Raw genomic sequence first — 13,707 nt, 5'->3', positions numbered from 1 at the left:
GAGAACAATCTCTTGGTGATTCAAAATCTCAGCTTGATGTTATATTTGAGACTTAATTTCCTGTGCAAATAGCAAGTAGGGGGTTCAACATTCTGTGTTGGATCCATTATGTGTTGATAATGCTTACCCCAGTTGTCTGTCCTGTTTTTCATGTTTCACGGGGCAGTCAAACTCTTCTTCCATTCTATCTGTACTTTATCAGTGAATCAGAAACACTCTCTTCTTAACTGTCATGTGATTTTGTGCAGTAGGATGCTTTAGTATAGAAATATTATAGAAAAGTTTTATCCAGTGTTATGTTGTGTTAGTGATAAGTAATGCAATCATAAGAGGATGGAAGAAAGCAAATTGGTACAATGATTAAAGAATTTCTATCTAAAAAAAAAGTAAGGTAAACAGAAAATTAAAGGTGTCAGCATATGTGGAGGAAAAGGTGTTGATTATCTGAAAACTGTAATTAACATCTGAAGTAATCAGATCATTGGTGCAGCAGCAGAGGCAATATGCAGTAAAATCCATCTTAAATATGATATCTTAACATTAATTGTGGTATAACAGAAGTGTTTGTTTTTAGTGCAATCAGTATATGGGGATAACTATCTAACTGTTGGTACAGTCTTTTCTAACATTAAGGAATTACAACTTTAAACATTGTTGCCTGGAGTAATGTAGTGGAAAGAATAACCAAGGCTTGTATGCATATCACCCTTCAGGCTAGAATATTAAGCAATTTGATGGAATACAGTAAAATAATAATTATTCTAAGCAATAACTTTGTCTGATCGGTCATGAGAGTTAAGTTTGCCTTAGCATAAGGATCTGTTGTGGTGAAGTGTTTTCCAGCAGAGTCAATTTGCAGTAGATAAGCAGAGCAGGTGTTTATTTATTAGATAATGAAACAATAATGAAATGATAAAATAACGAATAATGTTGGGGTCTTAATCGTTAGGGAGTCTGTCTCTGCAATAGGGATTTTTTTGAGAATGCACTCCACTAACTAATGAGGTAAGAAAGATAAGTAAAATAATTAAAATAATTGAGCTGACAGACATGATTAACGAAAAAGATAACTGTATACAAGCAAATGTGGCATAGCTGTACTGATGATATAATTCTGAAGTATGCAACATTGGGTAATGTTTACATTGTGCAATTCCTGGCAGTGCAGCTGGAATGAGAGATTACCAGAAACAGCAAAATTTTAGTTAGGTACAAGTCACGCTGCGTTATTGGATCTATAGGCTATCTGAAAACTTCTATTTGTTTTCTGACAAATTGTGGGCTTATAGTGGTAATACCGGGATGAACAAAAGTAATTTTGCTGATTAACTGATAACTATGGTACTAGACTGATGTGAACATTCTGACAGGTCAACTATTTGGTAGCATTTTGAGAGGATTTAATTTTCTGATTCAATGAGAGTAGTGCTCAGAGTTGAGTAGACAAGTGGAGCTATGATTTGGTACAATTTCCATCCCCTTAATCTTTTGAGTTGAACAGTAATTAAGTTATGTGAAGGTGGCACTATTCTTTTTTCATAATGTAATGATTAGTAAATCTATGCTACAGCACATCTTGAGTTTTTGCTATTTTGTAAATGGAAAAAGAGATCAAAATCTTTCAAGTTCAACCAGTTTCAGACAGTTATGACTTAGAGAGTACTTTCTTGTAGTGAAATGAGAACTCAATTTTAAATTTTTTCTAGCCCAAATCTTTCATACTAAAGTCAATTTTATGGCTAATTATTTATGAGAACTGCATAATGTATTTATTTATGATGTAATGACTATCATTTGCCATTAGTGTTACACATTGTTTTCTTAGACTTAAGTTAGAATTTACAGTAAGTGTACTAAAGTAGGGTACTTTGTCTAATTTTTTCATGTACTGTGATGGAGGAGAATCACCTCCAAGGGAACTGATAGCAATACATTTCCTTACTAACGGCCATTTGGACCTGTTGAAGGCATGGACAACTTGGTGAGAAAATGTGTAAAAGCTCATTCAAAATGTGAAAGTGCTTATGAAAATTACTAAATATTAAGGAAGTGAAATTTTCTGTCTAAAAATGAACTGCAATGCACAGTGCAATTTAACTTTTTTGTACCCATGAGGATCAATTTTTATTAAGCAAGACAGGACTTGTACAAATGATATGTATCTTTAAATGTAATCTTCATTTACCCAAAAAGGTTATCACTTATGATGAAGACACATAATTTTTGTTAAAAGTATTACTTTGGGATCTTTTGTGATACTGTACAAAGTTCATCATCATCATTTAAGACTGATTATGCCTTTCAGTGTTCAGTCTGGAGCATAGCCCCCTTATAAAATTCCTCCATGATCCCCTATTCAGTGCTAACATTGGTGCCTCTTCTGATGTTAAACCTGTTACTTCAAAATCATTCTTAACCGAATCCAGGTACGTTCTCCTTGGTCTGCCCAGACTCCTCCTGCCCTCTACTGCTGAACCCATGAGTCTCTTGGGTAACCTTGCTTCTTTCATGCGTGTAACATGACCCCACCATCTAAGCCTGTTCATCCTGACTGCTACATCTATAGAGTTCATTCCCAGTTTTTCTTTGATTTCCTCATTGTGGACACCCTCCTACCATTGTTCCCATCTACTAGTACCTGCAATCATCCTAGCTACTTTCATATCTGTAACCTCAACCTTGTTGAATTAGGTAACCTGAATCCACCCAGCTTTCGCTCCCATACAACAAAGTTGGTCAAAAGATTGAACGATGCACAGATAACTTAGTCTTGGTACTGACTTCCTTCTTGCAGAAGAGAGTAGATCGTAGCTGAGCGCTCACTGCATCAGCTTTGCTACACCTCCGCTTCCAGTTCTTTCACTATGTTGCCATCCTGTGAGAACATGCAACCTAAGTACTTGAAACTGTCCACCTGTTCTAACTTTGTTCCTTCTATTTGGCACTCAATCCGTTTATATTTCTTTCCCACTGACATTACGTTTGTTTTGGAGATGCTAATTTTCATACCATAGTCCTTACATTTCTGATCTAGTTCTGAAATATTACTTTGCAAACTTTCAATCGAATCTGCCATCACAACTAAGTCATCCGCATATGCAAGACTGCTTATTTTGTCTTCACATATCTTGATGTCACCCAGCCAGTCTATTGTTTTCAAGATATGATCCATAAATAATATGAACAACAGTGGAGACAGGTTGCAGCCTTGTCTTACCCCTGAAACTACTCTGAACCATGAACTCAATTTACCGTCAACTCTTACTGCTGCCTGATTATCCATGTAAAGACCTTTAATTGCTTGCAAAAGTTTGCCTCCTATTCCATAATCTCGTAGAACAGACAATAACTTCCTCCTAGGAACCCGGTCATATGCCTTTTCTAGATCTATAAAGCATAGATACAGTTCCCTGTTCCACTCATAACACTTCTCCATTATTTGCCGTAAGCTAAAGATCTGGTCCTGACAACCTCTAAGAGGCCTAAACCCACACTGATTTTCATCCAATTGGTCCTCAACTAATACTCGCACTTTCCTTTTAACAATACCTGAGAAGATTTTACCCACAACGCTGATTAAAGAGATACCTCTGTAGTTGGTACAATCTTTTCTGTTTCCATGTTTAAAGACTGGTGTGATTACTGCTTTTGTCCAGTCCGATGGAACCTGTCCCGACTCCCAGGCCATTTCAATTATCCTGTGTAGCCATTTAAGACCCAACGTTCCACTGTATTTGATGAGTTCTGGCTTAATTTCATCCATCCCAGTTGCTTTATTGCACTGAAATCTATTGACCATTTTCTCCACTTCCTCAATTGTGATTTTATTTCCATCCTCATTCCTATCCCATTATACCTCGAAATCTGAAACATTGCTGATCGTATTTTCACCTACATTGAGCAACTCTTCAAAATATTCCCTCCATCTGCCCAAGGCATCCACAGGATTCACCAGCAGTTTTCCTGACTTGTCCAAAATACTTGTCATTTCCTTCTTACCTCCCTTTCAAAGATTGCTAATTACACTCCAGAATGGTTTTCCAGCAGCTTGACCCATAGTATCCAACCTGTTTCCTAAGTCTTCCCAAGATTTCTTCTTGGATGCTGCAATTATCTGTTTGGCTCTGTTTCTTTCTTCAACATAACTTTCTCTGTCTACCTGAGTTCTAGTATGTAGCCATTTTTGATACGACTTCTTTTTCCTTTTACAGGCTGCCTTGACACTGCCATTCCACCAAGCTGTTTGCTTCATCCTACTTTTACACACTACTGTTCCAAGACATTCTTTAGCCACTTCTAGTACTGTGTCCTTGTACCTTGTCCATTCCTTTTCCAATGACTGTAATTGACTACATTCAACTAACTGGTACCTTTCTGAGATCGCTGTTATGTACTTGAGCCTGATTTCCTTATCCTGAAGTTTCTCCACTCTTATCCTCCTACATATGGACCTGACCTCCTGCACTTTCGGCCTCACAATCCCAATTTCACTGCAGATTAAATAATGATCAGTGTCATCATAGAATCCCCTGAATACATGTGTGTCCCTCACAGCCCTCCTGAATTCCTGATCTGTTGTTATATAGTCAATGACAGGTCTGGTTCCCCTGCCTTCCCAAGTATACTGGTGAATGTTCTTATGTTTGAAAAAGGAATTTGTGATTACTAAGCCCATACTGGCACAGAAATCCAAGAGTTGTTTCCCGTTCCTGTTGGCCTCCATATCCTCTCCAAATTTACCCATAACCTTTTCATACCCTTCTGTTCGATTTCCAATCCTGGCTAGTTCAATCCGGCTACTTCATATAAGCATAAATTTTAAAAAATTGTAATGTATAGCTCTGATAAGATTTCATATGTAATATTTTTTGTGTGTGTAGATTTTAAACCCTACTTCTTGGGCCACTTGTGGTCATTGAATTTCCCAGTTAGCTTTTTGCAATATCTATCTGGTCAATCCAGTGATGGGGTGATGTGATGAAGCAAATGGGGATATTTTTACTTCCCCTCTTGTTTTGCAATCTGCCTCCTTAAAATTCATTTTTCATTTTTAACTAATTACAATTAACATATGTGAGTATACTCTGCATTTTCATGAAAGAGAAAGGTGGGCCCACAGTTTTGAAGAATATAACACTAGATGGAGTTTATTCTTACTTTTTATATGTAATTTATCTTCTAATTTTTTGACTATTACTAATTAATAATTTTGTTATAGGGTGAAATCAGTAACTGTTTCGTAACTTAAATTCTATTGTTAACTTATAAACAAATATAAATTCAATAATAATTATAAACATTTGGAAGACAAAACACTAACATTCTTTAAGTATTTATATGGCTCTATTTGAAAACATGTTAGCAAAACCATCCCTTAACGAATTCCAAGTAATTAAAAGTTGTCAAAAGTATTGTTTGCATAACTATAGATGTTAATTTCATCATTTAAACAAATAATTCGGCCTAATTCTTGTAGAAGAAGAAACTGTTAAAAAGAACCAATTTTTTGATGTATTCAGTTAATTTAATGAGTTAAGCTTTAATTGTAATTTCTGTAAATTAAACATCAAACAATGTGTAGTTCCAGCACCTATTATTGTTAGGATATATAAGGGCCCAATTTTTGGTCCTGAGACAGTCAGTCCACAGCCGAGTTTCAGACGAGGAACCTGTATTTGTTAGATCAACAACAATGCATCCGTGAAATACGTGTAACACAATTAGGTCGTGAGTTAAAACAATGACTGTGTCTGCTCCATACATCCCTTGTTATTCTTCAAGAACTGTGTGGTTAGGTTTTTATTGCTCGTAGATGTTCAATAGTAGCAGTTTGGGGATGTTCATCTGCAAATTATTAATGAGGCTTATCAAAAGTTAAACAATAGTGCACTGGCCATATTAAACGTGTATATATGGGGCTGTGAACAGTGAAAATAAACAACTGTGAAACGCAAGTGTGCACCTTGTAACAATACGAGTCAAGATAGATATAGCGGAACTTGAATAGCATATTTGCCTGTATTGGTTATGGTAGAGAGATCGATCTTTGGGTCCTGTCTATATTTATATATTATATTGCCTGAATAAAGGCTGGGCGAGTCTAAAGCTATTGTTAAAAACGCACGCTATGCAATTTGTTACGATTTGGTCGGTCATAATAATAATAACATGCTTTTGAATACAATTAAAATATAACGGCGATACCTGTTTAGTGTTATTGGAAATAATATGTAATAATGAGTAAATAAAATAGAAAGAAACTTCCACATGGGAAAAATATATTAAAAACAAAGATTCCAAGACTTACCAAGCGGGAAAGCGCCGGCAGACAGGCACAATGAACAAAACACACACACAGAATTACTAGCTTTTGCAACCGATAGTTGCTTCTTCAGGAAGGAGAGGGAAAGACGAAAGGATGTGGGTTTTAAGGGAGAGGGTAAGGAGTCATTCCAATCCTGGGAGCGCAAAGACTTCCCTTATGGGGAAAAAAAAGGACAGGTGTACACTCGCACACACACACATATCCATCCGCACATACACAGACACAGACGTTTGCAAGACAACAACCATCTGCAAGAACAGCTCAATGACATTTGCAGCAGCATGGACTATCAGCTCAGAGACCATGGCTGTGGTTACCCTAGACGCTGCATCACAGACAGGAGCGCCTGCAATGGTGTACTCAACGATGAACCTGGGTGCACAAATGGCAAAACATCATTTTTTTGGATGAATCCAGGTTCTGTTTACAGCATCATGATGGTTGCATCCATATTTGGTGACATCACAGTGAACACACATTGGAAGTGTGTATTCATCATCGCCATACTGGCGTATCACCAGGCGTGATGGTGTAGGGTGCCACTGGTTACACGACTTGGTCATCTCTTGTTCACATTGATGGCACTTTGTACAGTGGACGTTGCATTTCAGATGTATTACGACCCGTGGCTCTACCCTTCATTCGATCCTTGCGAAACCCTACATTTCAGTAGGATAATGCACGACCACATGTTGCAGATCCTGTATGGGGCTTTCTGGATACAGAAAATGTTCGACTGCTTCCCTGGCCAGCACATTCTCCAGATCTCTCATCAATTGAAAACTGCTCGTCAATGGTGGCCGAGCAACTGGCTCGTCACAATACGCCAGTCACTACTCTTGATGAACTGTGGTATCGTGTTGAAGCTGCATGGGCAGCTGTACCTGTACACACCATTCAAGCTCTGTTTGATTCAATGGGCAGGCACATCAAGGCCATTATTACGGCCAGAGGTGGTTGTTCTGGGTACTGATTTCTCAGGATTTATGCACCCAAATTGCGTGAAAATGTAATCACATGTCAGTTCTAGTATAATATATTTGTCCAATGAATACCTGTTTATCATCTGCATTTTTTCTTGGTGTAGCAATTTTAATGGCCAGTAGTGTAAAAACAGCAATGAATACATAGCAAAACGTCGTATCTGTGTGTGACAAACATCAAATAAATTCAACTAAATTCGGGACTTCATTTCATACTGTCAGGAGCCAAGAACATTAATTAAACGACAGAGGAAAGAAGTCCTCCCCCACCCCCACCCCCTTACTCATCCAAAAGACAACGATCTTGTGTCAAAGCCCCCAAAAAGAGATGTAAAACATGTTAATAAAATACTGGAAAGTCCTGGATGGGGGGACACACAATAGAAGAAGTAAAGATAAGCACTAATCACATAATCAAGGCATACAGCAATACACAGTCACATAGGATGGGTTTAAACTCATAGTTAAGCTATCATACAATGTCCTTCATCGGAGTTAACAGACCAACATACAAAAAAACGCGTGTGTGTGCGTGCGCGCGCGCGCACACACACACACACACACACACACACACACACACACACACACACACACACACACACACAAAAGGATATTAATGGTTCTAAGTGCTGGTAACGTGTGTGTGTGTGTGTGTGTGTGTGTGTGTGTGTGTGTGTGTGTGTGTGCAAGTGACATTGTCTGAAAGCTTAGCTATGAGTTCAGTCTCATTTATGTACCTGCCAATCACTTAATGGCCCTGCCAATAATGCAATCATAAGATGCAAAATACACAATCAACAACTTAATTTCTTGCATAAAAATACAGGCGTATAAATGTTTAACAGATGAATGTGGTGTGTGTGTGTGTGTGTGTGTGTGTGTGTGTGCAAACACTGGTGTGCATAGTCATGTGTCCAGGCAAAACTACTTCATTTCAATCAGGGTTACTAACACTTACCTACATAAAACCGGCCACCATTGTATCCATGAGAATTATGATTGTGACCATGTGTGTGGCTGTGACTGTGGACATGACCATGAGCGTGTGGTGTAACAGCAGGACAGGGGTGCATCCAAGGTGCCGAATAACATCGATGTGAGTCAGTGGCAATTGGACCGGGTCCAGGGCCAACTGAGCTCCCCAGATGTCCAGTAACAGGTCCCATAGGTGTAGGACCAACCGCAGATGCTAAGTCACCCCTACTTCGACATCTTGCTCGACAGCCAACTGAGAATGATGTTGGCGCAGGGGCAGGTGCTGGCACTGCTGGATAATTCAATCGTGCAGGATGCCTAGATATAATGCCTGGTCGTGTCCCTCCTGGTGGCATTGATGTTAATGGCACTGGGGCAACCATAGGCATCTCCTCATCAGATTCCTGAGTCAAATCAACAACAGGCACTGCACCACTATCGGTATTCATTTGACTATTTCCAACAGTGCTTTGTTGCTGCTGTCGCTGCTGCTGAGACTGCTGCTGGTGCTGCATCTGCAAAGAAATTGAAAACTGCAAACATAACACAGTTGATGCTAGCAATGTGCTGGCTGAACACACAATGTTAATTTAATCAACAAATAAGGACAAGTAGCAAACTGAATTCCATTTTTCATATGGTATCCAACAATATTCTCCACACAAATAATATATATACCACACACACTGAAGTGCCAAAGAAATAGGCATATGTATTCAGATACAGAGATATGTGAACAGGCATAATACGGCACTGTGGTCGGCAACAACTATATAAGACAACAAGTTCCTCGCGCAGATGTTAGATTGGTTACTGTTGCTACAATGGCAGGTTATCAAGGATTAAGTGAGTTTGAATGCGGTGTTATAGTCGGCACACGAGTGATGGGACACAACATCTCCAAGGTAGCAATGAAGAGGGGATTTTCCTGTATGACCATTTCATGAGTGTACCATGAACATCAGGAATCCAGTAAAACATCATATCTCTGGCATCGCTGCAGCCGGAGAAAGAACTTGCAAGGACGGGACCAACGATGACTGAAGAGAATCGTTCAATGTGACAAGTGCAACCCCTCTACAAACTGCTGCAGATTTCAATGCTCGGCCATCAACAAGTGTCAGATTGGGAACCATTCAAAGAAAAATCATCGATGTGGGCTTTCGGGGCCAAACGCCCACTCATGTGCCCTCGATGACTGCTTGACACGAAGCTTTACGCCTTGTCTGGGCCTGTAAACACTGACATTGGACTTTTAATGACTGGAAACATGTTGCCTGTCACACAAGTCTCACTTCAAATTGCATCGAGTGGATGGACATGTACAGGTATAGAGACAACCTCATGATTCCATGGACCCTGCATGTCAGTAGAGGACAGTTAAGCTGGTGGAGACTATGTAATGATGTGGGGCGTGTGCAGTTGGAGTGATATGGGACCCCTGATACATCTAGATACGACTCTTAAAGCATACTGTCTGATCACCTGCATCCATTCGTGTCCATTGTGCATTCCAGCAGACTAGAGCAATTCCAGCAGGACAATGCAACACCCCACGTCTCCAGAATTGCTACAGAGTGGCTCCAGGAACACTCTTCTGAGTTTAAACACTTCCGCTGGCCACCGAACTCCCCAGACATGAACTTTATTGAGCATATCTGGGATGCATTGCAACATCCTGTTCAGAGGAGATTTCCACCTCCCCTGTACTCTTACAGATTTACAGACAGCCCTGCAGCATACGTGTGTCAATACCCTCCAGCACGAATTCAGACATTTGTCAAGTCAATGCCACATCGTGTTGCAGCACTTCTGTGTGCTTGCAAGGGACGAAAAACGCCAGAAAAGTTGAAAGAGAAAAGGCAAGGGAAACAAATCCACAAGGAATACAGGAAACCGGGTGGATATCTAGGCCAACATAAGTAAGAACACGAAGAGAGGGAAATAAAGGGGCAGTGGGGAAGGAGTGTGGATGGGGAGGTGCACAGGGAAGTAAAGGCAGTCCGGGAAGGAAGACTAGACTGCAATAGCTCAGGGCTCTGTATGTGCCATACACGAACTCACTAAAGAACTGTGAGCCCCGTGTGGGCCAGCTGTGAAGCAGTCATTAAAGTGAAGCACACCATGTTGCGCAGCATGTTCTGCAACAGCTGTCTCTTGGCCAAAGATTGCGGTTGGTCATTCATGGGGGCAGACCTGAGCATGACAATTAACAACATATCCTTTCCAATTTGTTGTTCTTTTAGATGATGATTAGTCCTGTAGGTACCTCAACATGAATAAAAAATATTTATAATTATAATATATTCTGAAATTGTGTTTTTCATGTATGTTTGTAACCCTCAGTGTTTACAGAAAACTGTATTTGATAGCATTCTTTGATCCTTGAATGATATCAATTTGCAATTACCATCTTAGAATTAAAATAATTGCTAGTATCTCAAAGTGACTGCACAAACCTGTTTGTACACTTTTTTTGTGAAAAATATTTAATTGCTACTTCAGTGCTCAGAAATTAAGAAGCTTTTCCTTTTTTGCTCATAATGAAGAAATAGTGTTTTGTTATTTTAAAGTAATTTGTATGCATGTTTAAAAAATTAGTGTATTTTGTAACTGTTGGTAACTGAATGGTGTATCCAAATGGGCAAAAAAAGAGCTCTCTGACTGAAATCAGTCACACATTAATGAATAAATTAAACAGCTCTTTACAGTGTTACTTGTCATTTCTACAAGTTACAAATTGACTGCAGAGCCACCCTGTTGAGAGATTATATTAAGTATGAATAGGCAACTGCATCCTACCAACAATCCAAAGCACTTGATATAAATAAATGCCTATGAATTAAAAAGCCCTGTCTCAGTAGTTTTCACTGTGATCGACAAGTTGTGAATTTTTGAAATTATGAAGAAACTAGCCTATTTCGTCCACAGACACACATTTCAATTTATATGTCAGCCATACATTTTTTTTACATAATTGAATAGAAAAAAAATCTGCTCACCATGTGGTGGCACGAGAAAACATGTATTAAGATTAAGTAAATGTGCAAGGTTTCAGAGCCAGTGGCTCCTTCTTCAGGCAGAAGTGTTGAAAGGGAAGGAAGAGGGCTGAAGGAAAAGGATCGGCAAGTTTTTGGAAATGGAGGAAGTTCAGAAAAGTCGCCCAGAGCTCCATATCAGCAGAGACTTACCAGATGTGACGGACAGGAAACGCTGATTATTGGGGACTGGACTGGACAAGATTTTGAACCTGAGAACTTAAAAGATGGAAGATAGGATAACACACAAGACAGAGATTTCTGACAAACCTTCATGCAAAAACTAATAAGATTTGAAAGCTAAGTGCACTGTATGTGGCAGAGGTGGAGGGTGGGGAAAAATAGATAAGTTAGAAAATAAAAGGTACAGAAACTAAAAGGGAGTGAAGAAAGAAATAGTTATTGAGAAGAAATTAATGTAAATGAAGAGCAGGTGGGTGGCAAGAACCAAGAGCATGTTGTAGCACCAGTTCCCACCTGTGGAGTTCTGAGAAACTGGTGTCAGGAAGAAAATTTAGATTGCACATGTGGTGAAATAGGTACCAAGGCCATGTAGTAGAGTGTGATCTGCAACAGAAAACTGTGTGTTAGCAGTCTATGTTCATTCTTCTAAATTGATAACTTGATTGGTAGCATATGTTTCGCAAGTTACAGGGCTGATGCAGGTGATGGTAGGAGGGGATGTAAGGCAAGCCTTATAGCAAGGATATTGTGGAAATTGGGCGGAGGGCGACAAATGTTATTCTAGGTGTGGTAGACAAAATGTCAGACAGAATAGAATGGACCTCATCCCAGGACAGATTTTAGGTAGTCATAGCCTTATTTTGGCGTTCTACGGATCGGAGTGTGGAATGTCAGATCCCTTAATCGGGCAGGTAGGTTAGAAAATTTAAAAAGGGAAATGGATAGGTGAAAGTTAGATATAGTGGGAATTAGTGAAGTTCGGTGGCAGAAGGAACAAGACTTCTGGTCAGGTGACTACAGGGTTATAAATACAAAATCAAATAGGGGTAATCCAGGAGTAGGTTTAATAATGAATAGGAAAATAGGAATGCGGGTAAGCTACTACAAACAGCATAGTGAACGCATTATTGTGGCCAAGATAGATACAAAGCCCACACCTACTACAGTAGTACAAGTTTATATGCCAACTAGCTCTGCAGATGACGAAGAAATTGAAGAAATGTACGATGAAATAAAAGAAATTGTTCAGATAGTGAAGGGAGACGAAAATTTAATAGTAATGAGTGACTGGAATTCGAGTGTAGGAAAAGGGAGAGAAGGAAACATAGTAGGTGAATATGGATTGGGGCTAAGAAATGAAAGAGGACGCTGCCTAGTAGAATTTTGCACAGAGTATAACTTAATCACAGCTAACACTTGGTTTAAGAATCATGAAAGAAGGTTGTATACATGGAAGAACCCTGGAGATACTAAAAGGTATCAGATAGATTATATAATGGTAAGACAGAGATTTAGGAACCAGGTTTTAAGTTGTAAGATATTTCCAGGGGCAGATGTGGACTCTGACTACAATCTATTGGTTATGACCTGTAGATTAAAACTGAAGAAACTGCAAACAGGTGGGAATTTAAGGAGATGGGACCTGGATAAACTGAAAGAACCAGAGGTTGTACAGAGTTTCAGGGAGAGCATAAGGGAACAATTGACAGGAATGGGGGAAAGAAATACAGTAGAAGAAGAATGGGTAGCTCTGAGGGATGAAGTAGTGAAGGCAGCAGAGGATAAAGTAGGTAAAAAGACGAGGGCTGCTAGAAATCCTTGGGTAACAGAATAAATATTGAATTTAATTGATGAAAGGAGAAAATATAAAAATGCAGTAAATGAAGCAGGCAAAAAGGAATACAAACGTTTCAAAAATGAGATCGACAGGAAGTGCAAAATGGCTAAACAGGGATGGATAGAGGACAAATGTAAGGATGTAGAAGCTTATCTTACTAGGGGTAAGATAGATACTGCCTACAGGAAAATTAAAGAGACCTTTGGAGAGAAGAGAACCACGTGTATGAATATCAAGAGCTCATATGGCAACCCAGTTCTAAGCAAAGAAGGGAAGGCAGAAAGGTGGAAGGAGTATATAGAAGGTTTATACAAGGACGATGTACTTGAGGACAATATTATGAAAATGGATGAGGATGTAGATGAAGACGAAATGGGAGATATGATACTGCGTGAAGAGTTTGACAGAGCACTGAAAGACCTGATTCGAAACAAGGCCCCCGGAGTAGACAACATCGCATTAGAACTACTGACGGCCTTGGGAGAGCCAGTCATGACAAAACTCTACCAGCTGGTGAGCAAGATGTATGAGACAGGCGAAATACCCTCAGACTTCAAGAAGAATATAATAATTCCCATCCCAAAG

At 39.3% G+C, this 13,707-nt stretch overlaps 1 protein-coding gene across 15 annotated transcripts in view; it reads right to left on the bottom strand.

Annotated features, from left to right (window-relative positions):
* LOC126365765 (E3 ubiquitin-protein ligase Arkadia-like) overlaps window positions 1-13,707 on the bottom strand; it is a 323,922-nt gene that overhangs the window by 148,203 nt on the left and 162,012 nt on the right. For 8 of the 15 annotated variants that reach the window (XM_050008274.1, XM_050008281.1, XM_050008275.1 and 5 more), the window contains one exon: window positions 8,267-8,798. In XM_050008274.1, coding sequence (XP_049864231.1) covers window positions 8,267-8,798 — 532 coding nt within the window. Of the gene's footprint in view, window positions 1-8,266; window positions 8,817-13,707 lie in introns of all 15 variants that reach the window. The other 7 variants (XM_050008269.1, XM_050008270.1, XM_050008268.1 and 4 more) reach the window with 1 other exon arrangement.

Source organism: Schistocerca gregaria, chromosome 4, assembly GCF_023897955.1.
Source record: "Schistocerca gregaria isolate iqSchGreg1 chromosome 4, iqSchGreg1.2, whole genome shotgun sequence".
In the NCBI taxonomy this organism is placed as follows: domain Eukaryota; kingdom Metazoa; phylum Arthropoda; class Insecta; order Orthoptera; family Acrididae; genus Schistocerca; species Schistocerca gregaria.
The sequence above is the reverse complement of the archived record's forward strand: the minus strand, read 5'-3'. Positions and strand labels throughout refer to the sequence as shown.